The sequence below is a fragment of the Lepisma saccharinum genome, chromosome 16 (genome assembly GCF_977018435.1).
Source record: "Lepisma saccharinum chromosome 16, izLepSacc3.1, whole genome shotgun sequence".
NCBI lineage: Eukaryota > Metazoa > Arthropoda > Insecta > Zygentoma > Lepismatidae > Lepisma > Lepisma saccharinum.
Window position 1 is genome coordinate 5,539,268 of NC_139244.1, and position 26,620 is coordinate 5,565,887.

Sequence of the window (26,620 nt, forward strand, 5' to 3'; positions counted from 1 at the left end):
CCTTTTAGGTCCAAATATTTTCCTAAGGATTTTATTTTCAAATACTCTCAATTTATGTTCCTCTTTCAATGTAAGGGACCAAGTCTCACACCCTAAATATCAATAGTCGATAAAAGAAATGAAATTCAGTTGATTATTATACCAAGAAGAAATACCACATGCTCCAAAAAGTTAGTTCAGTGAGTTTTCAAAATCCAGAAAAAACAGATTAAACTGCGAGGTCACAGAACGTAAACTTCATTACTAAAATATCTCCTAAAATTGAAAGAATTTTTGTTAGCACACCATGCTACGACGCCAGGGGTCCACGCTTCGAATCCTGGCCTGGGCATGGGTGTTCTTTGTGACTGTCCCTTCATCAATTTCATCATATCATCACTCATCCTCGCAACTAGCCAATATTGACAGAAAAGCGAAGTAAGAATAAACCGAATCAATCAAGAGCTATAAGATTGTCAGAAAGGTGGAACAGAAAACAAAAAGGGCTTAAATAAGCAGTATTTTCCAATAAATATGCAGTATTTTCAGTGACCTAGTGTCATTAATATATATTTCCTAAACTTATTTTTTTTAATAAAAACTTTCCATTTTGATAAAGAAACTATGTCCGGAAACGTACCATTTTGGTACTATACAGATGACAAGCTCACATAATTTCACATCTCTCAGTTCATGTAGGCAACCCATTATTAAATATGAATACATCGTTCAATATATGTTTTTCCCTTTAACAAGTGGAAATACAGCGGACATTCGCAGTGGCGTGCCAGGGGTCGTTACACGTACTTTTCTTTAGTAACCATTTCCTCTTTTCCGCCATCTTTTTCTATACCGTTGACGTTCTTATTTTTATATTGAGCCTAAGCAGAGATTATGACCCTCACCAACCCCTCCTTGAGCACGCCACCCGACACTCGGAAGAATATTGATTACTCCAGAGAAAACTCTATCGTGTGACTGTAAACTTGGGGATGGGGACTGAAAAAAGGCCTGTTATGACCCAGACCTTCAAGAGTGGGGGAAAGTAGAGGTTGGTGGACCTTGTCCTAGAGTCTGCCTGTTCGGAAGAGTTCGGCTGTTCTCGGCACCGGCATAGACCAGAGATTCGCACCATTCCGCGATGAGCTGGGCCGTTGAACACCATTGCCTTCAATAGGAAACTTCGCGTGAGGGTTTGGTGCTAGGGGTAGTACCTGGCTCTCATTTCGATGTGCTAAACTTTGCGAATCTCTTGCGTATTTCGAGCTGTTTCATGCTGTCGCTTGCCTTATTTCGCACAAATATGCGAATATCCTGACTTATTATTATTATTATTGATTTTAGTTCTTCTCTAAAATATTTAAAATGCAATATTTTTAGTATTTTGCTTGGTCATCGCCGCATCTCCCGATGACCAGACGCCTCGCCTCTGATGAATATATATGAGATCAGTACTTTCTTTTCACAATGAGGAATTATATTTATACAGGGTGATTCAAAATTACTATTACACACTTCTAGGGGCTGTAGAGGGAACTTAGTAGATCAAGTTTCGATAAGGAACCATGTCCGGAAACGTACCGTTTTGGTACAACACAGAAGGCATGATCACATAATTTCACATCTCCTGCTTTACTGTCTGGCTGCCTTAGATGAGACCACGGACGGAAGTGCGCTTGCGCCAACTGGACGTGTTCATTGGCAAAATAGGGGTGACGGCACTTGGGTCAGGAAGCAGGTTCGGTGAAAATGGTCTGCTGTGGAAACAACAATGAAGTTTCAAACGTACTAACATCCGCCAAAATACGTAGAGATGTTTACGAATTATGTAAGGGTACAGAATGGAAAATATAGCCATCCATGTACTATATAAGCAAACAGAATATATCAGGAAAGTATTCATCACGTCACATTAGTAGATAAACTTGTTTGTAAAATTGTAAACCAGTAGCTTTATTTTAGATCATTCAATTAAATTGATCTCCTTAGTAAATATTATAATTTGCACAAATGTAGACAGCAGTAATCAGAAGAGTATTCACTCTTCCTAATAATAGTATGTGTTATACATAGTATATATTATAAATATAATAAAGAAAATGTAGTAACAATGCTTTGTGGCATTGCGATGGTGTTTTGTAGAATGTGCAACAGGCACCAAAACGACACAGTTTTCTTTGTTCCACTTCGAAACTGTTTGTTACGAATTGTAAGAGACAAACACAACACAGCAAGCAGTCATAAACACAACAAACGAACCCATGCAACCAAAATGCCACAGGGTAGTTTGATGAGTGTCCTACCTGCTTCCCCGCTCGCGTTTGGAATCGCACTTTCCAGCTAGTTTCGTTTCCCTTGGCTGGACTGTACCTGCGTCACTACAAGAGCTGCTCGATGTGGCGACCCTGAAGTTCGTTGTAAACAGTGTACCTTCGAAGCAGGCACCTATCCAGGAATTCCTTTCGGGGGGAGGGGGGCTGAACACATTTTTTAAGGGGTATAGATAGAACCTCGCAACTGTATGTTTAAGGCCAGTGGTGGCAATTGGGTTCCAAAAGGGGAGGGAGGGAGATAGTTTACTTTCTCTTGGTAGACAAGGCTTAGCATTAAGAGGCCATAATGTGGTGGAGCAACTATCCTCTAAATTGTCGCCACTGTTTAAGGCTGTCATTTTAATCAGAATGTGAAATCTGAACATTTTTTTACCACTCGACTCCTCTTTTTCCATGCATTAATGTTTGCAGGAACCATCACAGTATGTGTGTTTGTCCATTTCTTCTCATCAAACATCAAAACATCTATGGTGTCTGAGTGTTTTTACGAAACTGTTATACATGCACGTGAGTGACGGGATAGACAATCCACTCGACAACGCGAGATTCAAACTGTGGTGCGAACTGGACGCAGACAGTTCTCGAATATTTCTCTCTGATCCGAGCCTGAACACCACTAATGTGTCTTGTCCTCCCATGTTTGCAGCTATTATAAAAGCCGAAACCCACCAAATTGTTCAGATTCAGACCTAAGCACTCGCAAGTGTTCCGCACTGTCTGTCACAGCTTCCACAGTCTTGTCATATATCGGCACGAAACAAAGTAAGTCTTCTAAGGGTGATCCATAAAGAACGCCGGATTTGAAAAGGACGCCATATTTTTTTTGTTTGGTTGGCAGCATTGTTTGTGCGATTGTTGTTATCAGTTATCATTGAGGTTTTGTGTTGAGAAGCATTTCAGTTGTTCTACTGTTTGTGTGTGTTGTTAACGCCATGGAAATGTACAGTAAGGAACAGCGAGTTTTGATTGTCAAGGCGCACTACGAGAATGGTGAAAGTTTCGCGGTGACTGTTCGGAAACTCCGTACGATACTTGGTCATCTTCATGCACAGAACGAATCAACTGTTCGTAGGTTCATCAAGAAATTTGAAGAAACTGGATCAACTCAAGACATCAAAAGCCCTGGACGCCCTAGAAGTCTCCGGGTGAAGCAAACGTTGCTGTTGTGCGTGATTCTGTTGCTGTGAGTCCTGCAAAATCGTATCGCCGTCGTGCTCATATGGCGCCAACAACAATGCAAAGAATCTTGACGAAATATCTGTACTTGCACGCATACAAAGTGCAGTTAACGCAGGAACTGAAACCAGCGGATCATGGAAAACGACGGCAATTTGTTGACTGGATCCTTGAAAGGGAACGAGAGAACGAGGGTTTCGCAAAGAGCATCATTTTCAGCGATGAAGCTCGTTTTCATTTAACCGGGTTCGTAAACCAGCAGAATTGCCGAATATGGGGATCTGAGAACCCAAGAGTGATTCAGGAAAAGGAAATGCATCCTCAGAGAGTTACGGTTTGGTGTGGGATTTGGAGTGGGGGTTTGGTCGGTCCTTACTTTTTTGAAGACGAAGAAGGAAATGCTCTGACAGTGAATGGAATTCGTTACCGTGCAATGCTAACTGATTTTCTTTGGCCTCGTTTGGATCAAATGAACATCGAAAATGTATCGTTCCAACAATCAATGGCAACTTGCCACACTTCAGGAGAAACAATCAATCTACTGCATGAGAAGTTCCCGGACAGAATAATCTCGTTGCGAGGAGACCAAACCTTCCCACCTCGATCTTGTGACTTGACACCATGTGACTTTTTCTTGTGGGGGTACACCAAGTCACAAGGTTACCAGAACAAACCCCGAAATTTGTTGGAACTTAAGCAAGAAATTCGACGTGTCCTCAACACACTTGATGGGGAAATGTGTGATCGGATCATGGTGAATTTCATGGACCGAGTGATTGCGTGTAGGGCTAGTAAGGGGGGGGGGGGCATATGCCCGATATTATTTTCAATGTTTAAACCTTAATATCTCCTGAAGAGAATGGTATGTGTTTTGTGCTTTTTTTTTTTCAAAAATAAATTTCATTTATAGCATTCAAATCCGGCGTTCTTTATGGATCACCCTTATATAAAATACAACTGGATCGCGAAACAATTAATGAACAGTGAAATCCCTTCCGTTCCCAACACATCTAATGTGTTGTACCCAACACATTTGTACCGAATATGAACAAATGCTTACTCATTTATCTCCAGTGACGTGCCCAAGGGAGGGTTGGTGGGATCACAACCCCATTTGACCATATATTCTGTAAAAAAAAAGAATGTCAAAGGCAGGAAAAGATGGCAAAATGAGAACTGACCACCAAAAATAGTATGCGTAACTCCTCTCCCTTCCGAAAATCCTGGGCACGCCACTCTTCATCTCGGACACATTTTTTTAAAATTAACTCACCAGAAGTTTTTATCATATTGGAGACTTAAGTAAGATGCGTTCCTCCTGCAGGTTTGGATATTATCCTTTAGGGTGGTGTCGCCTCCCATAGTACCTAACCTTAACAAAGCCCTAATTTAACATCCTTGTGAGTTGCATCTTCAAGACTTAGGAAGATTTCTGACCGAAGTGACACGCGATACATGTCGTTTGGAATGAGCCAATCAACAGCAGTGTTTCACACAAAGGGGCGCACAAACATACTTTCGATTTGTGAAATCCTCAGGGGACACGGTGTGAAATCTCCCTTAGTAGGCCACTGTCATCGTCACCTCGAAGTGGTAGATCTCGTTGACCACAGAATAGAAATTTATCCTCAACTGGTGGGAATGTCGCTCACTATACAGGCAACATCTTACGATTTCGTATACACCGGACATGTACTATATAGAAATGTTAACGAAAAATCAGTCGAAGTCAAGTATGGCTCAGTGGCTCAGTTGGTAGAGCTATGATTCGGGTCCTGGTAGAGTCTGCAATATCCACTGAAATGTCTACGTACATATGCAACATCTTCTTACTTTCTCTTCTCTTTCTCTTCTCGGCCTCCGACCTCCAACTCGGCCTCGTCATTACACGGCCTCAGCCTCGCAAGGCTTCTGGAGGCTGAGGCTGGGCTTCATGAGGCCCGGCCTACAGAATCTTGGCATCTCTGGTCTGAGCTGACAAGAAGTTGGCCAATTTCTTTTACAGTTCATGGGAAATCCTGTGTGTTAAGAGAAGGGGCTAAAGATAAAACAATATTAATAATCATGTTAGATTTAACATAGAATTTTACGAGGGGTATGGAACGTGTCTATATTTTCACTTTCTTCAGAACATAAGCACCTCAGTTATAGTCTGCTGTGCTCGTGTTTCCTAACAGAGGTGGAGAACAGGAGCATACTTTCCCTTCCAGGAGGCACGCGACAACGACTATACAATTTCTGAATGTGGTTTCTACATGGTCCAGAAGTTACGGACTTTCTTTCCAGAATACACTCGACATAACATCTGACGGAAGTAAAACAGAGAAAAAGGAACAGACTGCACCCTACATCACAGAGAGCCAAGCGAGGTGCCAAATAAAGGAATGCAACCTGCCCACGAGGCCAAAATCACCTCTGGCATGGCTCATATCAACAACTGGTAGAAGGCGGGCTTCCTTTCTGAAGGACAAAGACGGCCTTTGACCTCACATAGCCTGAGAACTCCAACTCAGCCTCACAGTGGCTCAGCCTCCAAGCTCAAGGTCGGCCTCCGACTTCACACAGCCTCAGTCTCTGCTTGAGAGAGAGCGAGAGCGAAAGAGAGAGAGAGAGAGCGAGAGAGAGAGAGAGAGAGACAGAGACACACACACACACACATTCGATCTCTTCAGCCCTCTACCCGAACTAGCACTACACTGAAGCTCTCAAGTTCCGCTGTTGTCAATGTCTTCAGCTTCGGACCAAAACTGGAACTAGTAGTAAACTTCGTTACTTTATGGTATTTAGTCCTTTTCATTTTCGAATCACTAGATCTTATAAAGCAACCAATGGACTCTGACTGATCACTAATTGACTGCATGAATTGTCATACTTTCCTCTGAAGTCTCATTAACTGATTCTGTTGTACAGATCAACCGGGAAATTGAAGCCGCATATTTATACCTTCATTATATTCTACAACGCTCTGCAGATAAATCGATTCGTAAATATTGCCAGTAGTTAGACTCCTCTTATTCAAGAACATTCCCTGTGAAGCTTCCAAATGTTGACAAGTCTCTATATAGTGCTCAAGTTTGCTGCGACAACACCGAAAGTGCAAGAAAAGTTTACGTGCAAGATTATGAACAACAGGGTTATAAAACATTCTCAGTTATGACATGATAAGCATTTCTTTCCTTAAATTATTGTCACATTTTTCAAGAAGCCAAAAACTTAATTTTATCTAGTGTAAACTGAAAAATTTCCTGGGCCACCTAATCTCCACCTTGGATATGTGCTATTAAGAATAACAGGGTTACAGAACATTCTCCGTCTTGCCTCGATAATTATTTCTCTCCTTAAATTATGATCACATTATTTTACTTAACAGCACAAGAAACAAAAAAAAAAAAAAAAAAAACTAATTTTATCTAGTGTAAACCAAAAACTTTCGGGGTGGTGCTTGAGCCTCCTAAGCCCCCCCCCCCCTTGGATACGTACCTGCGTTGAAGGATGTTTGCATACACACGCTCAAAAATACCTGGTGTGTGCTGAATCGTGTCTGCTGCAGCCACAACTCGTGCAACCAGGTCTTCCTCCGACACTACAGGAGTCTCATAAACACTCTTCATGTGGCCCCATACGAAAAAGTGAAGAGGAGTTAGATCCAGCGATCGTGGTGGCCAAGAAGTTTGTTCATCACAGCCTATCCACCTCTCCCCGTATGTTTGATTGAGATGTCGGACATCATGGGAAAAGTGTGCTGGTGCCCCATCATGTTGGAACCACATGTGCTGTAAACAGATTGTAAACAGAGGACGTTGGAAGCAGCACACATGACATCAGGTGACTGAAGATGTTGACTAAGATCTTTGGTATGAGCTTTTACGTTGAATGGAAAATGACCTTGGCATTTATCGCAGAGAAATATTGTACCTCCTCCCCCCCTCCTCCTTGGAAAGATTGACCCTGATGTTTAGTGAATCTTTTGATGACTACGTGAATATGTCACGCTTCGCCACTGATATTCATTATGGAATGTACAGAGGATAAAATAAGGAACAAATGTGTTGCTTCAAGTTGAATCTTATTTACAAAAACAAAATTAACAAATTATGTACAAATGCAATCTATTAACATGGCATGAAACACTTTGTGTATTTAATGAACACCCAATGTCAATCACCTATGCTATATCATAGCAATAAATAGCATCTCTAAACATTACAAGGTTTCCCAAATCTGCTGAATTTATACAAAGTATGTACACTGCATTTTAAAAATGGTATATTATACAAAATATCCACCCAGTTATATTTGCAATTCTGGTAACTTCATAAACACATCCTACTGCACCATTACTGAAATAAATTATTTAACAATAATGATGTAATTATATTAAATCAGAGTACAAATTATAGGTAGCGCACAAAGTTCATTACTTGCGTGAAAATATTAACAGTTGATATGAGATATGCTTTATCCAAAATCCCTTCTTTAGTAAATTATTACGTCCATAATTTACAAAGAACTTTACAATTACTTCCCAGGATTTAATGTGATAAATTTTGAGAGCACAATGTTGAATTAGACATCATATGTGCCTCTATCTGCAAGTATGAAAAATTTTATGAATTACAAAAACTAAGATATTAGAAACATTATTATTATTAAAAACATAATTTACTTGTTTAAGTTATTAACTGCATTATTAGTATTTTAGGATATTAACTATTATTAAAATGTAATTCCTTGTTTTAGTGATTATATGAGGACTCGAAATGGAAATTTCTACAAAACAGCACTCTTTATCTTCGTTTACATGAAGTTGTCTTTCTTCTTTTGTATCTCATGTGAAATGGCATGCTGTATTACAGTAACAGCTAATATTAAAATATTACATAAACATGAAATACAAGGGTGGATCATTAAGTATCGCACAACAATTTTTTCCGGCAATGTTATTGTGGCTGGGACGTTGAAATTTTACAGATGTATAGTTTGAAGTTCGGGCTAGAGACGGCATTTGTTCGATCAGGTATAACTCTTTCGGCAGAAGCGTAAACTACTTAACAAAGATGGCGCGCATGTTATTGTCATCAACGTGTGAAAAGCAAAGAGCTGTAGTTCGTTTTTTGTGGGCGAAAGGACAAAACCATAGTGAAATTCTCAGGGAAATGTTGGGCGTGTATGGGGAAGACTGTTTGGACCGTAGCAACATCTCCAGGTGGTGCACATTCTTTCAAGGAGGCCGTGTGAACCTTGTTGTCTTATTCCGGGTTACCAGTAACAGCTGCAACGGAATGGAATGTTACAGCCATTGAGCAGGCAATTCTCAACGACCGGCGGATCCATCTCAGAACCTTGTCAGGGTGGTTCAACATTTCAGACTTCCATCTGTTTGGCCCAATGAAGAAATTCCTAGGTGGCCAACACTTCAATTCCGATGAAGAAGTGCAATCGGTTGTGCGCAGATGGCTGTATTCCCAATTGACGGAGTTCTATGAACAGGTTATATTGAAACTAGTGCCATGATGGGAAAAATGTGTTGAAAGACTTGGCTCCTATGTCGAAATGTAGCTAAAAGATGTGGTTTCAATGTATATAATTTATGTTGTTTTACCTATTGAACTTCTTTTTTTTTTTAAATTGTTGTGCGATACTTAGTGATCCACCCTCGTACTATAAAATACATTGGACGCGAGTATTCTGGAATTTTCTTCCCTTTTTAAAATGTAAACAGATTGAAATGGTGAATGGTATCCTCAACAATTTGTCTCCATAATGCTTATTAAAAGAATGAATTTCTGCAATACAAGATATTTCCATATTGTTATTTTGCATATGATCAAGGATGGGATTTATTTTTCGGAACGTCAACAGCATATCTGCTCAACTTAAGAAGAATAAGTGACCATAAGAAGCTAATCCGATTTTGTGTAAATATCTTGTACAGGAGGATACCCTTGTCAGAACAGTCAAATCCAAAAGACATGACAAATAATAAGAATTCACAAATAAAATATTAAAAACAAGAACTACAAGACATAAAAAGATGAAGGCAACATATAGGCTATCATATTCTGCTAAGGCCCCTCGCAGTAACAATGCATCTCCACGTAGAGGGGAAGCTCATATGAATGCCATATGTACTACTAAAGAGTATTAACAATTTAGGTCACACTGAAAAGGAAAATGCAGTGAAATATCTAAGATTAAATAAGCCGGAACAGCCCGTTACAATTTCTAATGAGACGGAATGGGAAGGCTTGAGAAGGCCAGAACATTCCGGTCCATTTCGACCCCTGGATTAATTGCATTATAAAGGTATTAGATTATAAGAAAGTTTTATTTTAGAATATAATTGTCTTTAAGCAGTATTCAGTCATAATGTGTGTCAAAATGATGAAATATGTCATTTTGTCACAATTTGGACACACAATAAGTCTAATTTACAGTGCCTCTTGGTACAGTTAGCGACAACTCTGGGTTTAATGATATCATTGAAAGCCAATGGCATTGTTACAACCCAACTGTACTTAAGATCGAAATAGTAATCCTCAGGTAATATGGAGTACTCTCGGAAAGAAATTAAATGTAAGAAACAGGCTAGGCACTTGAACTAAAGAGGTTTTAACCATGTTACTAATATTTGCATGGTGCAATCAAAACTTAGAAACTATGATAGTAATATTTACAGCTAACAATACATTTCAAGTTTTTAATAAATATTTCGGAAATATTATAACTCTTAAAGATGTCACACTAAACAGTTTGTTTACAAATTTTACTAATTGTCAACAGTTTTTACATTTCTTGTACAAAAGATACTCTGCCTTTAAACTAAAATTCTATATTTATCTGCCGTGATATTGACTAATTGCTCAATATTTTTCCAATAAATTGTTTTTGTTAAATGACATGTTTCTCTTACAAAAGATTGAGTAAAGGCTGATTCAAAAAAATAAAAGCTGGATTTGTTTTTTCTTCATAATGTACATTGAATGTAATTAAATTTTTTTACATTTGATTTCATTGTAATAATCTGGCAGTGAGGAATATTTCTGGAAAAGTTGTAACAATTTCTATCACATATTTCCCATAGATTATGTCCTTATGGGTCTTTCATTGAACACCTAAATTGAGATCAATATTGTGTGTTTATATTAATATTTTGTAATACACTACAAACGCACACAAATATTACTATAATCACTAGTCACACAATAGTTATTAGTTTGTGGGGTTATGTGGCTAGTATATAATGCATTGGGAATTCTATAGAAAATATAATTTTCACTTCTATTTCATCTGAAGTTCATTCATCCATCTTTTACATACAACCACATTCGCTCTCTCTGTCCATCACATACACTGTTTCTCTACTCAGAACTATGAATTTCTTATGTAGAACTCAGTTTGGGACTCTGATAGGAGCAGTTAAATTTAATATACTCACAAATACCTTACAATATATATTTGGTCTCAGAAGCAAATTATTAATCTTGCCTCATCAGTTTCTGCAGGGTATTATACAGTGTGTCTTGCATGTATTCTATTGCATCATCATAATCCTTCACTGTTTCCTGCCACGGTTAATGTTGCAACCATGTTGAAAATTGGCCGGTGTTCGGTTGCTTAGGAATGATTTTGTTTTCATTGTTTGGTGAAGCTCACATGGAACACTCGACCGATTGATTGATTTATTTTACTTTGCTTTTCTGCCATTTTCGGATAATCACGAAGATGCGAATGTGTAATGAAATCAATGATTGTGCAAATGTAAGCTATTCAGAAAAATAGTTCTGGACGCTATTTTTATGGGATGGAATTCTGCCCCTCCCCAAGTTAAGTACCAAGTTTGATTCTCCCTCCCCCACCAAAGTTAACTCCGAAGTTGGATTCTGTCCCTTCCCCACAAAGTTAAGCCCCAAGTTCAATTTTGCTCCCCCCCAAAGTTAGGTCCCAAGTTACGCCCGTGTGGGGGGCAATCCAGGGTGGTAAAGATGGCAGGAGTGTAGTGTCACCACACACACACACACACACAAAGTTATAAGGCTAGTAATAATTCTTTGTATTCTCTCTTTGTTGTTTTCTATCAGAAACATAAATTCAGACAGCTGTCTATAACCAAAGTCTTGTATTTGCATCGATAACTACTCCTTTGAACAACTTTCAGTGTCAATCATGCTTGAACAAGTAACAATTCACAAGCACACATAGAACACAATTTTAACTTGAGTAATATTAATGCCCGGTGGCAGTCGCAGTAACCACTTTGTGTCCAGCTCCCATCCACTACGTGGATGACCTTAAGGGCCTCTTATTATAAAATCCATTGAGGTCCTCCAAGTCATCCAGGTCCGGAGGGTCGATGAAGCCCGAGTCTTCGTAGCGTGACCTGTCCGGAGTCCTAGACAGGTTCTCTGTGGGGCTCATGGAAGTTATCCTGGGATCGTCGAACTTCTTGGAAACCATCGTGTATTCGTGTGTGGCTTGAACGACCTTCTGAAGACGAGAGATGATCTCGTAGTCGGGGACCGGCGTTCTGATCAAGTCCACGCCCAGAATCTTGCCGACAGTCCCTCGGAAACTGAGGAGCTGGAAGAAAGATGGGCACCATTTTGTCTTTAATCTGGAGACATTTCATGCAGGGTAATGAAGAAATGGTTTTTGCAAGCAGGATCCAGTTTTAGCCAACGTCTTCTAGTGCAAAAAGCAAGCACAAGGAAGCATGCACATCTGTTATTTTGTTCATTAGTTTCTAAACCGAAGGCATTTGCAATCCCATGAAAACAATACTTATTGACAGGCTCGAAAAATCCCGGTCGCCATGGCGACTAAAAATTTCAGCCTGGCGACTGTGATCTTTTGCTGTAATATGTATGAAATTTTTGATGATTCTAAGTTCAAATTGCAGTTAGCAAATAATTTTTCTTTTATCAACGTTGTGAACATTCCATAGAGTCAGTAACAATTTCTTACCCTCCGTCTTCTATTTCCTGCTTTCTCAAATAATTTAGCGTTGTTTTGAATACCGTGATGCTCAGCATCTTATACAGAGTGTTTCAAAAGTCACACAAACCAAACTTTGGAAATATATATCATGAAAACCGTAAGAGATATTTACACCGGGTTTTCTGCATTATAAAGCCTCATCCATTGCGATATTTGTCAATGCTTAAAATTATCAGTCAACTCCGTACAGAAAATTATATAAATTAATAACTGACGGAAAGCAGCATTCAAATTTTTTCAGAAATGAACTTCTGAGTAAGAAAAATATGTAAGAAATTATCGAAGGGTCATAATTAGACATTTGATGACTGATGCTATGTCAGTCTGTCATTTGCGACCAATATTGGTCATGTGCAACATTTGATGAATATTTGACTTGCGATTTTATGGGTTGAGTGAAAAGTGCCATTTTTTGAAGATATCTCCGTATATGGCAACACTAGCATGTCGAAATATTGCCAACAGTCGCATGCAGCATGTGTCTATACATTTACGTGAAAAATCGTAAATCAAGATTTTGCGCCGAAATTGGACTCTCGAGAGAATCCTAGGCTGCTCCTGGTTACATTGAATTCTCTTCACTCACTTTTGCCGCTACTGTGCCTGTGTTATTAATTGATTCAGCATGGCGTATTCATTGGAGCAGTGCGTGTGCATTGCTGAAGAGTATTTTACTACTCATTCTTACACTCACGTGCAAGAGGTTTTCCAAAAAAAATGCCCTGCTTCTGCTGTACCTCACAAAGCAACTGTTTTACATCCAGCCAAACACCAACAAATGATCCCTTCAAATTTTTTCAAGAGTTGGTATTTATTGTTGAAAATCAGTTCTCACATGTTTTCAGCAAATTAACAATGTTTTTTTTAAAAAAATAATGTAATTGCTTTTATGTAGATAAATGCTAACATAAATTTATGAACCCAGTGATAGCCTACAGGATTAGTTTAGTGCAGAAAACCCGGTGAAAATATCTCTTAACGATTTCTGATGCAGATTTTCAAAGTTTGGATTGCGCGACTTTTGAAACATACTGTAGTATGCACAATTGCTAGTAGGTGGTTTCCTGGCGCCTGATTTTCAGAGCTGGCGCCTAGCTTTGAGGTAAATTTTTCGAGCACTGCTTATTGATTTTAACTTTAACCCATGGTGCAACAGCCCTTGAGGGCAGAGGACTACCTACAGACTGCCGGCCTCACTCCGACATGCCTCAGCAGAGTTGGGCAATCATTCAGATGCGTGGTCAGCATGACGAACCCCCCATTAGTTGTTGTAGGTATCCATGACTGGGTTATCCTACCCATTAGAGTTGTTACACTTCTCCAAGGAGGAAGGATGCGTCTCATAGCCCAAACCCAAAACGTGACACATTAGACCGCATGGCCATGGTGTCTAGTTATTGAATGAGGATTTCGATTCTTCAAACAGAGCTTTTATCATAGCAATTGCAAACAGTAATGGTTAAAATACACAAGATAACAGCAATTTTCATCAAGCAATAACTTATGAGCCTCACAATAGTTATTAGACAAAATTTCAATCAATATGATGCTAGAAAATTTATGTTCTCTATCTTCCTTTTCTGTCATCTATTCCTCTTCTCTTGCTACTTTCTTCCTCGTTGAATTCCTTCTTCTTACAATTCTATCTCTTCTTAACTTCCTTTTCTTCTACTTGTTACTTCTCATGCATTTTTCAAGAGTACTAAACATATTTAAATACAATTCAGAGAACTTTGGAAATTCTATTGTATAACACAAACATGCCTCTATTATGTCAATCTATTTTTATCAAATCAGTTCATCAATATTCACTTCCTCAATTTAAAAACTAAGTAACCGAGAAAAGAACCACGAAAGAAAGTGAAATTCATCAACGTGCCACAGGATGTAAGAAAGTTGAACAATGAGGATAAACGCAAGCACTAAGGACTAAGCTATCACTAAATGTTCCACAACATTGTTGGAAGCAAAATAAGCCAAACTCATATCTAAATCAGAACCAAAAATATGCTTAAAAATGAAGACCTCAGGGAAAGAATGTGCTTTGTCTGTTTTTAGCCAATTTGAAGTAAAGGTGTTGTCAAATAGCTCTGTGAAGCATCTTTCTAACTAGGAATTGTACAAGAATACAAGTGCCTTTTCCATCCATTGCATACGCAATAACGTGCTCTCCTGTGAAATCAAGAAAATGGAGAAAGCACGTTCTTTCCCTGTCGTCTTCAAATGGCATTCATTTCATTTTGAAGGAACTTAAAATGTGTTTTTGTAGATGACTGAACATCTTAATCATCAAAGATGAATATTTGTCTTCTTAGTATGATTATTTATATTGATAAAATTTTAATAAATTTATTTTAAAAAAGCAAGGGGTGTAAATATCCTGCTGTGTATCAAACTTAGAAGCTATTTTCTAAATGCAATAAAATAAATAAATGCAAATATGAAAAGGATTCTTTCATTTGGAAAATGTTCAATCGAAAAACATTTTAAACAAATTTTAGAAATGAATCTCTTGAAAAGAACGGCGTAGTATATGTCTAAAACACTTAAATGAAATTCTTCTCCTTGGTCAACGAGAGAGATCATGGCAATTGAACATTTTTTGTTAACTAGTTCTAATCGCTAATTTCAGGTAGCTGGAAACCATGGGCTGATTACAAAACGAGCACATAACAAGTATTTATTTCTACAGATGCCTGGCAGCCACACACAAATCCTTGAAGGACTTTTCACTTTGTATTTAACACAAACAATAATTCATGACTTAGGAATCTAGAGATATGGTAGTAAATAGATGTAAAGTACTGAAGTACTTATTTATCCATGTAACTGGTTTTTATTTTCCTGTAGTTTACGGTTATTACAAGCATAAGAAAACAGTTTTTCGTTGTGACGTTTCAGGAGATCACCGAGAAGTTTGGAATGTACATTTAATGAATTCAAAATGAGAAACTCTCTACCAGATGTGGAAACCACAGGAATATATAATATAAGTTGTTCATGTTCGAAGGATTATGTAGGACAAACAGCAAGGAAAATGGCAATAAGATGGCACGAACACGATTTGGACATTATAAATCTAAACCCAAGAACACGTTTGTCAACTCACATCATCAAAGAGAAGCATTTGATTAAAAAGAGAAGGGTTTTAAAAGATTGACGGAAAACATAGAGTTGAATGTCTGGGAAGCTTCGTTCATTGCAGAAGAACACTGGAATAAATTAAATAATGAAAATGGTAACATAGATCCAGTATGGAGTTTTCTTTTTCACAAATGGAGTAAGCCACCATCTTTAAAATTTAATGTAACAGAAAACATCAAGATTTGATTTTTTGATTTTGATTTTAAAATTTTGGGTGCATCAGCACTAAGGCTATTTTGCACCCGTCACATTATACAGAGTCCAGCCCCTTATCGTTACACATAACAACTCTAACGTTGCATAACTAAAAATCATAAAATATTAAAATCTTCTGACTTTTGTTAAAAGCTGAGGCTGTAAAGGAGCACTCAGCACAAATAAGGACAAAACACAGGACAACACAAACAGAATTATACTGGCCATGGGGCCAGTCGCCAGAGCCTCGTTAGTCTGCAGTCCAGGGTGTACTATGTGGAAGTGAGGTTGACTATTGCATACACTACGTGGAAGGAGCACCCCTTACACCCCAGAAAACATCAAGAGACTTTGTGAAAACAATGATGACTGAATTACCTGATGATATTTGGGATTCAAAATTTTAAATAAAAAAAATAATGTGATCAATATTTTTTTTTTATCTGAAATAAAAATAAAACAGACTGCTTCTTTTCACAGTTAAGTTGCTATATTGCAACAATGCAACATTGACAACATCCATTACATAACGGATTCTTTTTGTTTAAAAAATTGCTAACCACTGTTACAACTGTATCTTTAGTCAAAATGAAAATAAATGTCTGATGAAGGGAGCGTGTGTTCTCCTGAAACGTCACAATGAAAAACTGTTTTCTTATGCTTGTAATAACTGTTTACAGGAAAATAATTCTATAATGCAAGCAATGCATACACTGGGTTTTGCAAATATAAATAGAACATTAACAAAACCCAGTTGTGTATATATGTGAGTACTTATTCTAGGGGGTGGGATACGCAACAAAATATTTCGTATATTTGGAGCTCTTCACTCTATTAAAATATTAAAATTGTACTCTAAGACAAGAATGATAACCAAGGATGTTTTTAAAAGGGGTTTGTATTTACACCTTTCGTTTTTTTCAAGTTATTAACAGATTTTCATTTCATAAATATCGATTTTCTCAAAATTTCGGAAGGTACTGTAGCTCCATCAGCCACCACGCTTCCCCACCCCTCGCATACACCAGTGACATCAGCTCTTCACATCTATAAACATTAACTTTTTTTAAAAGGAAGGAGAAAAAGCTCAGTTGCTATCCTGTATAAATTCGACAAGAACTGCATTACCGGAATCAAAATATTCATCATTTTCAAGCAATCCAGTACGATCAATAGTTCAGAAGAAATAATTCAATCAACATAAATGCAAGTACGCATTGCCTTGAATGGTAAACAAAACACTACACTATTATTACAAGCAAAGGTCAAAGTTAGAACAGCCATATCACAAACTACGGTGTTAAATAAGGTATGGAACAAAATATACCTGGCTCTCTCTTCTTGACGTATCAGCCAAAGCTTGCTTCACGTTCTCCACCTCGTCCCTCAGCAGCTGAAGGGTGTGGTCGTTGAGCGAGCGCTCCTGCTCTGCTGATTGGCTTGTCGTCATCACCTACAAGCAGAAGAGCGATGGGAATTAATTTCTAATAAGAGAGAATGACAACTCTGACAACAAATGGTGATTATTTACAAGATTATTTACAAAAATGCCATTCATGGTGGACTACTGATGACCATCATATAACCATAACTGGTATAAAAAGAGGCATATTATACAATAGAGAAGATATTTAAAAAAAAACAAAAAAACATCAAACGCTTACTCAACTACAACGCTGTGGAAACCTTCAAGAATGATTTAATAACTTACACTGTTTTATAAAAGTTCTACTACAAGAGTGCTTCGTCTCACAATTTCAACATTCTTGGTTTCATGTTTCATGCTTCATAGAAAGTCGTCTTCTTCTTATTATTATTATTTTATTCACACGAAGTTCATTATGGCCATAGGCACCAAATCCATGGGGCTTGGGGAGCTCGAGTCCCTGCCCTTAATGTTAACGATGTGGGGGCAGAGCCCCCAAAATAATTTTGCTTAAGAATATCTAATGTATTATTTTGCTTCTCTTGTAAAGTTTACTATGAATTGTGCCATATGAACTTAACTTTAAATACAACTTTGAAATGTTCTAGACCATCAACTTTGGGGGGCTGACACCGCTCAACCATCAACTTTGGGGGGTGGGGGGTCTATGTCCAGATACAGCAAAACACATGACTTATTACTAGAGCCCGGATTTCCATGCACAAACAGACAGCAAAATATGCATGCAAATATGCACGAAAAATATCAAAAATATGCACTAAGATATGCATGAACAATTATTTCTTTTCCAAACATCTTACCTTAATGACCTCTGTTGCAATGAACTATGAACGTCTTCCTTAGGTTTTCTTCTGTAAACCCTCTGCGTTTATCAGTGAGAAACGTTTTGTAGATCGATAAGTTCCTTTCTACATCAGCAGAAGTTACTGGTGCATGTGAGAAACACCAAACTTCCTCCGGTGTTAGGTCCTCTTCCAAGTGCACATTTTCACCATTCAGTACATTTGCAATGTCACAGATTGTTCTGTACCCGGGATTTTTGTGTAATACTTGGCGAAGTTTTTCTGACGCTATTTTGGCGACACCGTGAGTTTCACTGGACAAAGTTTGCAATACTTTGCCCAACAAGGACAGTGAATGCTGCAAAGGATTATTACGGGACTCTAACTGTGTAATAATTGCAGGTATACTCGAGAAGTGGTTGTGTATGTACTTAATTTCGTTCTCAATGCCACTTCTAGAGAAATATTTCTGTGACACACAAATAGCGGTTGAGTCTTCTGGTTTTAGTGAGTCTATGACTGCCTTCACTTCATTGAAATTTTCTTACAACACAGCTTCTAGCCACGAGCCCCATCGTGTTAATACCGGTTGCGGAGGTAACGGAACATTTTTCGCCAGTTCGCGAAAGAGACGTACTCGCGAAGGAGCTTTCACAAATACTTTCTTTACATTTGATACAAGTGCGTCTACTTCCGGGTATTGGTATCTGATTATTTCTGCTACGCGATGAAGACCGTGTGAAAGACAAGTCAGATGGACTCATTTAGGATACAACACTTTCAAACCAGATGCTGCTTTGACAATATACGGGGCCGCGTCAGTAACAAACAGTAGCACATTGTCATACTGGATGTGATCTGGCCACAACAAAGTTAACGAATCGTTAAAGAATTTGGCAATTGTGGAATGATTCACTTTCTCAAACACCTCGATATTCAGTAAGTACGGTTTACCACTCGCCTTCATTGCACCAACAACAGCATTGCAAACACAACGTCCTGCTGCGTCAATAGTCTCATCGATAGACACCCATATTTTCTCGTGCTTCAACGCTTCCTGAATTTCTCCCATGACCTCATTAAAACAAACAGGCACATAGTTTTTACGTAGCGTTGATTCATCTGGCACTTTCTTTCCCGTGTAATTTTCAAGGAAACCTCGTAGATGGGCATTGCTCAGTTTCCACAAAGGAATATTAGCACTTACAAACGCAGAACACAGATCTACATAGAATGTATCACTTACTGTGCATTCAAATGTTGAATTAGTGGACGCGGTAGTAAGCAGTTGTTGTCTACTGCGCGATCTTCTTTGAAGGGCTTCCCTGTGTCTTGCTGTATTGACATGTTGAGTAACTTGAAATTTCTTCTCTGCTGAAACTCTTTTTTCGCACACCACACAGAACAAAACTGACCCATCTTCTGTAAATACACTACTTCCAAATTCTTGTACGTATTTACGCAACAATACTGCCTTACTTGATTTTTCAGGTGACATGTTTAACACAACACAAAATAACACTTACACGTTCGTGAACTCCTTGATACTGACAGCAGAAACCCTTTCCACATGGTTGCCAAGTCGCGAGAAAGGCTTCGCGCTAGTTGACAGTTGTAAAAGCATCAGAAGGTGCTAGATCGCTGTTGTTTAAAAAGCGCTACATAAAATGCTAAAAAAAACTTTAAAAATTATAGTGTATATTGTATATTAAATTGGTATGTTCACCATTCGGTTATCGCCGTGCAGTCGAAAGTGAATTTACCAACAATTGTGGGCAACAAGTTCAACGCTATTATCTCTTGATAGACTATGAAATATGCTAGTATGTAGCAATAAAATTCGAAATATGCCTTATCCTGCAAAGTTTAAGAAATACGCATGCAAAACAAAATACATTCAAAATATGCACTTATATGCGCTATCATATGCGTCTCAAAAGACTCTTTACAAGTTCGTCGGAAAGAAAAAAATATTTTCCATAAGATTTTGCATGCTACATGAAACATGCATTTTGCATAAAAATCCGGGCTCTACTTATTACTATATACTAAGTGTATAATTGTGAGTATTGTTAACATTTTTACTAAAAAGTGTGTCAAAAGAAGATGTGCATGAACTAGGAGAGTGGATGGGATGTTCGGGCTACAAATGGTTCTCATATGGCATTCAGAACGAGATCATTGATATATTAGGGAGATCTGAAATGCGCTCCATGGTAGCAGATATTAAAAACTGGGAATATTTTGCTATTATTGTTGACAAAGCTTGTGACATATCCATCCGTGAACAATTGACATTCTGATTCGAACTGTAAATGAAAATTTTAATATTTTTGAGGAATTCATGGGCTTTTACGAGATTCCGAACACTACTGAGGCCAAAACTTAAAAAAGGGAGGGAGTGAGTCATTCATTAATTTATTTCAGTGATCAGAGCCCCCCCAATAATTTTGACAAGTCTGTGCCCCTGATTATTGTTCTGTAAGAACTTTTTTTTCCATTTTTTTGAGTTAGGGTTGGTCACATTGTTAACAAAATCTACTGAAACTGTTGTGTTATCAGAGGAAAAGAAAGTAATTTTGTTTTAAACATTTACTGGAAGGTCATCCATGAACTGACAGAAACATTAGTAGGCCTGGTATAGATTCATGGGGATTCCAACAACTATGTCTTTCAAGTATGTACAAATTGTGTTCTTGGTCCCAGTTTAAGATGAGCTACTTATCGCTACACTCTCTTTTGTATTTGCCAAATACAATTCAGGCTTGTCCGAGACTATAAGTGGCAGGTGGGGTGTGGGGAAGGGGAGGGGGGACAATATGAGGGCAGGCAGGGGCTGCTCAAGATGAAATTTTCACCCCAGCAAGGTGGACTTTTGGTCGCCCCCCCCCCTACATTTATATCTGGTCTCTCTACTTTCTACCCCCAATAAAAACCTCCACCATGTTACATATTTATGGTTTTAAATAAGAAAAACAATAACCTTACTTTTCAAATACTTTGTGTTACTATTGAATAACACATTTATTGTAAGTATGCATTTATTTAATACCTACGGGGTGGGAAATAACCTTTTGCTAGGGGTCCACAGTAAAAAGTAACAACAATTAAGAAATTATGGTAATACCAAATGTTTACTACGACAATTGTGGTTACAAAAACAAAATTAAAAGTTAGTATGTCCGCCGTTTGCTTCTCTCACAGCACAAAGACGATCAGGGTAGGAGGTCAGAAGATTCGCAAACAGTCCGTATTCCATTCCATGTCACGGAGGACTTGTTCCAGATGTGCAAGGAGTGTTGGCCGGGAATAGCGGTCCGGTCCGCGTTCCACTATCATCAAGGACTCAACTGCATCCTTCAGAATAGCCCCAAAGTGCTCCGCTGCATTCAGGTCCGGTGATGCACCCGGCCATTCAGAACTGCTGAAGAAGTCAATGCCACTTCGCCGAAGAAGGTCTTGGTTTTAGCATTTGCCTTGAAGCAAGGTGCTTTGTCGTGAACTAACTTTTAATTTTGTTTTTGTAACCACAATTGTCGTAGTAAACATTTGGTATTACCATAATTTCTTAATTGTTGTTACTTTTTCCTGCAGACCCCTAGCAAAAGGTTATTTCCCACCCTGTACATAATGTTGTAATCCCGTCTTACCAGGGATCTGAGGTCACAGGGATGCTTCAATAACACATTTAGGTAGAGCTTAATTATACTTGTGAGTTGAACCTGCCCCGACTTAGAGAAAGGAGATATGGAAGATTGAATTTAAGGTTATTTATGCTTGTTCATACCTGGTAGGCGAAGATGCTTCTAGCAGACCGAATCGTGACTGATGCCAAGGTTCGATACTGTGACCCTTGACTCACTATTCCGAGCAATCCCGCGCGAATAGCTGCATGCTTATGCAGCCATAAACTTCGTACACCATCGTCGTTGTTTAGTTAGTCGTAATGTGTACTAGTAATATGAGAGTAATGAGAGAGAGCTCCCAGAGCGAGCTTGGTTTTATAATATTTTGTTATTTTGTTATTACACCTTTCGAACATGCTGGATCATGTTAGATGCACATATTTGCCTCTCAGTCATTGCTTTGAGGAAGTTACGAAGTTTGCGGATTCTTGAGATTGCTCGCTGGTCGGACAATTCCAGTGAATAAACAAGCATAAAATAATCTCTTGACGAGGTTATCTCGTATTTTTAATCACCATATCTCTACAATAATAACAAAATAACAGCAACCTCTTAGCTTAAATTGCTATATAATTTTGCGATATATTTATTATGTTATGTAGCAGTAACTTCAATTAATTCTTATCTACATAAATCCAACTCTTTTTGAAGAAACAGCCATGCTTACATAATCAGAAATAAGGTTTTGGCACCACTTAAGGAGGAATAATCAATAATTCTAGATAATTTCTAGGAGGGTGTAACCGATTGTTTACATAAAGAAGTAAAAGGAATCAAGACACCCCTTTTTGAAAGAATAGACTGTCCCAAAGACAAAGGGGAATAAGCGCTCGTGCATTTTCGCGCGGAGAAGTTACATTAGTTGGCACGGAGATTTTGACTGGAAGGTGGTCGCACTAGTGTGCTCAGTTCTGCTTAGATTTAGCAGACCTTCGAGGACATTATTTTTTGATCGTTAAGTTTCTGACATTAAAATGCCAAGTTCGCGAGTGATCGGCCGAAGTGAGTTGGCAAGAACTGAAAGTGTGAACATAACTTGTGTTTCCTGACTCGTTATTGTAACAATTATGGAAAACGGCTCAGCCAGTGCGATCCTAGATTGACATTCTTAATTGTATCCGTGGGGGAAGAAACCGTCAGTTGCAGCGAAGCACAGCAGGGCAGATCGTGAAGCTAAGGTTGCAAAGAGGGAATTTCTTCAACTTCGAGGAACCACCAGGAAAAGAAGATGGAACATTCAATGAACAACGAAGATTTTTGGATAAGTGATAACTAGTGTCGAGAGCTCTCATGTGTTAAACCCCACAAGCCTAGTTGAGATAGAAAATCCTCTGTAAAGTTAGAAAAGTATAGTGCTAATCCGATCTAAAAGCCGGTGAGGTGTCCGTAAGTAAGCCTACATGATAATTTGTTTAATATTTTTATAAACAAATGAAACTTTAGATTTTTCCTTGTTTTCCTTTCGCCAAGATAATTCAAAGTACTGGTGTATTGGTACTTTTTGTATTGGTTTTCTCATGTTAATCAAGATCTACTGGCGTATCAGGGAAAACCTTTATTTTTTAGTAAAATTGTTTCTTAGTTTTCTACCGTAATTAAAAGTAAGAAAAGATAACCTGTTATTATTTTCTTTCATACATTAAAATTATAATAATACTAGACATTAGTTTCTCTTGATCAAACTGTAATTAGAAGCAAAGATAAGAATAATAAACTAAAATCGCATTTTATCGTTATAAGGGGATAAGCCTTGCGATTCCATACCTCTTTCAAATTGTAATATTCCACATCTGCTGAGGCTTCCATAATGGCATAGTGGTAATGTCGTCATCTTGTAATCAAGGGATCCCGAGTTGGATACCCACTGGAGGCACATAGTGGTTCGGTCCAGTCCCGATTACTCTATCTGTGCATAAAGTGGACTTAAAACAAAAAAAAAAAAAACTCACTCTCCACACCTGATAATGGAGATATTACAATAATTTGAAAGGGATTACTCAAATTTGGGTCAACAGTATTTGGAGCCAACACTTACCTGGTCTTTAAGAAGGGCCACTTTTCTGCTGTATCTCGTCTTCAGCAGCTCGGACTCCGCAAGTCTCTTCTGAAACTCCTCCAGCTTCCGGCCTCTCTCAAGTGCTGCTATCTGCAATGGACACAACAGGAGAGTAAATTGGCACCAGTAATCATAAAGTTACATATTAAGAGTAACAGAGTTTTAAAAAGCAACTTGGTAACACATGCTTTAACTTGAAAAGTAACACTAAGTTAGTTTTGCTGGAAAATTCCTTGCAAACAAATTGCACACAATCAATAAAATAAACCTTAGATTACCCAAGAGAAGGGCCTCTCTAGTCCACCACCTCTAATGTTTAATTTTTCAACTGAAAATTTTTATAAAAAATTGAAAATAAAGTACATTCTTCCCTAGGGTGTCCCCAATATTTATTTTATTCATAAAAACATAAATGTAACATACTTAGGAGGGAAACTTCACTTGGCGAAGCGATCACGCAACTCCCCTCCCCCCCTGGACGTGTTCTTCATAACACTCATACCAGTGAGTGTTCAATTGGTTGGTAATGATGGTTAGTTTTGTAATTATTATAATTCATACACAACTACACCTACATAAACAATAAAGCATTCATGAAAAATTAATATGTTTTTTGTAAAATTTAGTGAATGGTTATTAATAAATTTTAATAATTGGTTATTAACTTGTATTAATAATGGTAATTTTTGTGATTACAAAGACAAAAATAGAATTTTGACGTTTGTTTAGACCACCCTGGTATAATAACATACTATATGTTCATATTCATATGTAAGGCAAACATCAACAAGAATGGCAACAAGATGACACAAACATGATTTAGACATCACAAATTTGGACCCAAGGATTGGTTTGTCAACTGACATTATTGAGCAGAAGTATATATTTAAAAGAGAAAGGCCTTAAAAAGAGTGATGGGAGCAATGTGTGGGAGGCTTTTGTTCATTGCGGAAGAACACTGCAAGAAATTTAATAATGAGAATAGCAGTATACACTCACTACAGAGTTCTCTTTTTCACAAGTGGGGAAAGCCACCACCTTTGAAATTTGATCCTACAAAAGAGATCAAAAATATTTATAGACTAGAGGACGATTTTGAATTACCTCATGATATTTGGGATCCTAGATATTGAAAAGGCATACGATAGCATGGACAGAACAAAGATTTGGAAGGCTCCAAGAGTGAAAGGAATTGAGGAAAAGATTGTGTGTAGAGTGCAGAGCACGTACAAGGCCAACCAGAGCTGTGTGAAGACACCAGTGGGAAGAACAGAGTGGTTTAGTATAAGTAATGGACTAAAACAGGGAAGTGCTCTTTCCCCACTGCTCTTCATAATTACAATGGATGCAATTAATGAAGAGGTGGGGAAGAAGATAGAGAGAGAGATGAAGGCCCTGTTGTTCGCTGATGACTCAGTAATATGGGGAAACAGGGAAGAAGAAGTACAGAGACAGGTTGAGTTGGAATGAGGAAATCAGAATAGCAGGAACGAAATTCAGAGCAGAAAAGAGCGAGGTGCTAATAACAACAAGAAACAGAGCCATAAACGAACCAAGAAAAAAGATGGGCACGGAAGAGTTGAGGATAACGGAGAGCTTCAAATATCTAGGAAGCATAATTGAGAGAAGTGGAAGAATAAATGAGGAGGTAAACAGAAGAGGACCAAAGGCGGTAGACTATATCAAAGCGTTCAAAGATTAATATGGAACAGGGATGTACATATGAAATGCAAGAAGGTAATATACAACACATACTATGTGCCGATAATTATGTATGGAGCAGAGACTTGGACAATGACAGAGAGAGACAAAAGAAAGATGCAGGCAGTGCAGGTGAAATTTTTAAGGAGTATATTGGGAAAGACTAGAAGGGATAGAATAAGGAATGAGGAGATCCAACAGACAGTGGTGAAGCTTCAGGACAGGATAGATCAGGCACAGATGAGATGGTTCGGACACATGAAGAGGATGGATGCAGAAAGACTACCAGTAAGAGCTTACAATGCCCAAGGAGTGGAAGCTAGGCTAAAGGGGAGACCAACATGTTGGTGGAAAGAGGAGATAGCAGAGAGTTAGGAGAAGAGGACAAGATTGCAACACCGTGGAAAGAGAGGAGTGGTGGAAGACCAGGAAAAATGGAGAGGCTTGACTTCTATGCTGACACAGCCAGAGGCAGGAAACGGCAAGGGGCGATGATGATGATTTGGGATCCATGATTAAAATTTGATAACACCTTTATTAAAAATAATAATGATAATTATAAAAATACAAATTGTTTGTTTCACAGTTGTTAGGTTTCAAGAATGTATCATTATTCACAAGATTCACTATATAGCTACTGCTGAAAGATGACCACTTATAAATGGTATACGGAGAAAATAAGCAGATGACCTTGGTTTCATAAACTGAAACTTCCTCGTGAAGTGATAACTTTCACACTTCGCCTACGAACGGACCACGTTTGCATGAACGAACACCTAGCAAGGCTGCATCAAAATCCCTCTCCTGCCTGTGATTGCGGAGCAAACAAACAAATGCCAAATCATTTCTTCTTCCATTGCCCGTTAAGGAACAAACACAGACACGCTCTTTTTAACAGACTACAATGAGCCAAGATACCATTTCCTGTATCCATACACTCCCTATTATCGTCTTCTTCCCCTCGTACGATGTGGATATTATATAGTTTTGATTGACAGAGTGGTATTCAATTTTGAAATTTGTGAGTATATGCAAGTGTGTGATCAGTGTTACAGTACAGTAAAGTGAAGTGTAATATTGCGATATCTTTATGACCATGTACGACGACTTCGATTCTATGGTAC

General features: G+C 38.3%; 1 protein-coding gene across 2 annotated transcripts in view; it reads right to left on the reverse strand.

Moving 5' to 3' along the window:
• Positions 1-7,598: 7,598 nt before the first annotated feature.
• LOC146000216 (coiled-coil domain-containing protein 170-like) overlaps positions 7,599-26,620 on the reverse strand; it is a 101,903-nt gene continuing 82,881 nt past the window's right edge. For both annotated transcript variants that reach the window (XM_083137613.1, XM_083137614.1), the window contains exons 13-15: positions 23,775-23,885; positions 17,152-17,277; positions 7,599-12,068 (exon numbers count right to left, since the gene is read on the reverse strand). In XM_083137613.1, coding sequence (XP_082993739.1) covers positions 11,766-12,068; positions 17,152-17,277; positions 23,775-23,885 — 540 coding nt within the window. In that variant the 3' untranslated portion in view covers positions 7,599-11,765. The remainder of the gene's footprint in view (positions 12,069-17,151; positions 17,278-23,774; positions 23,886-26,620) is intronic.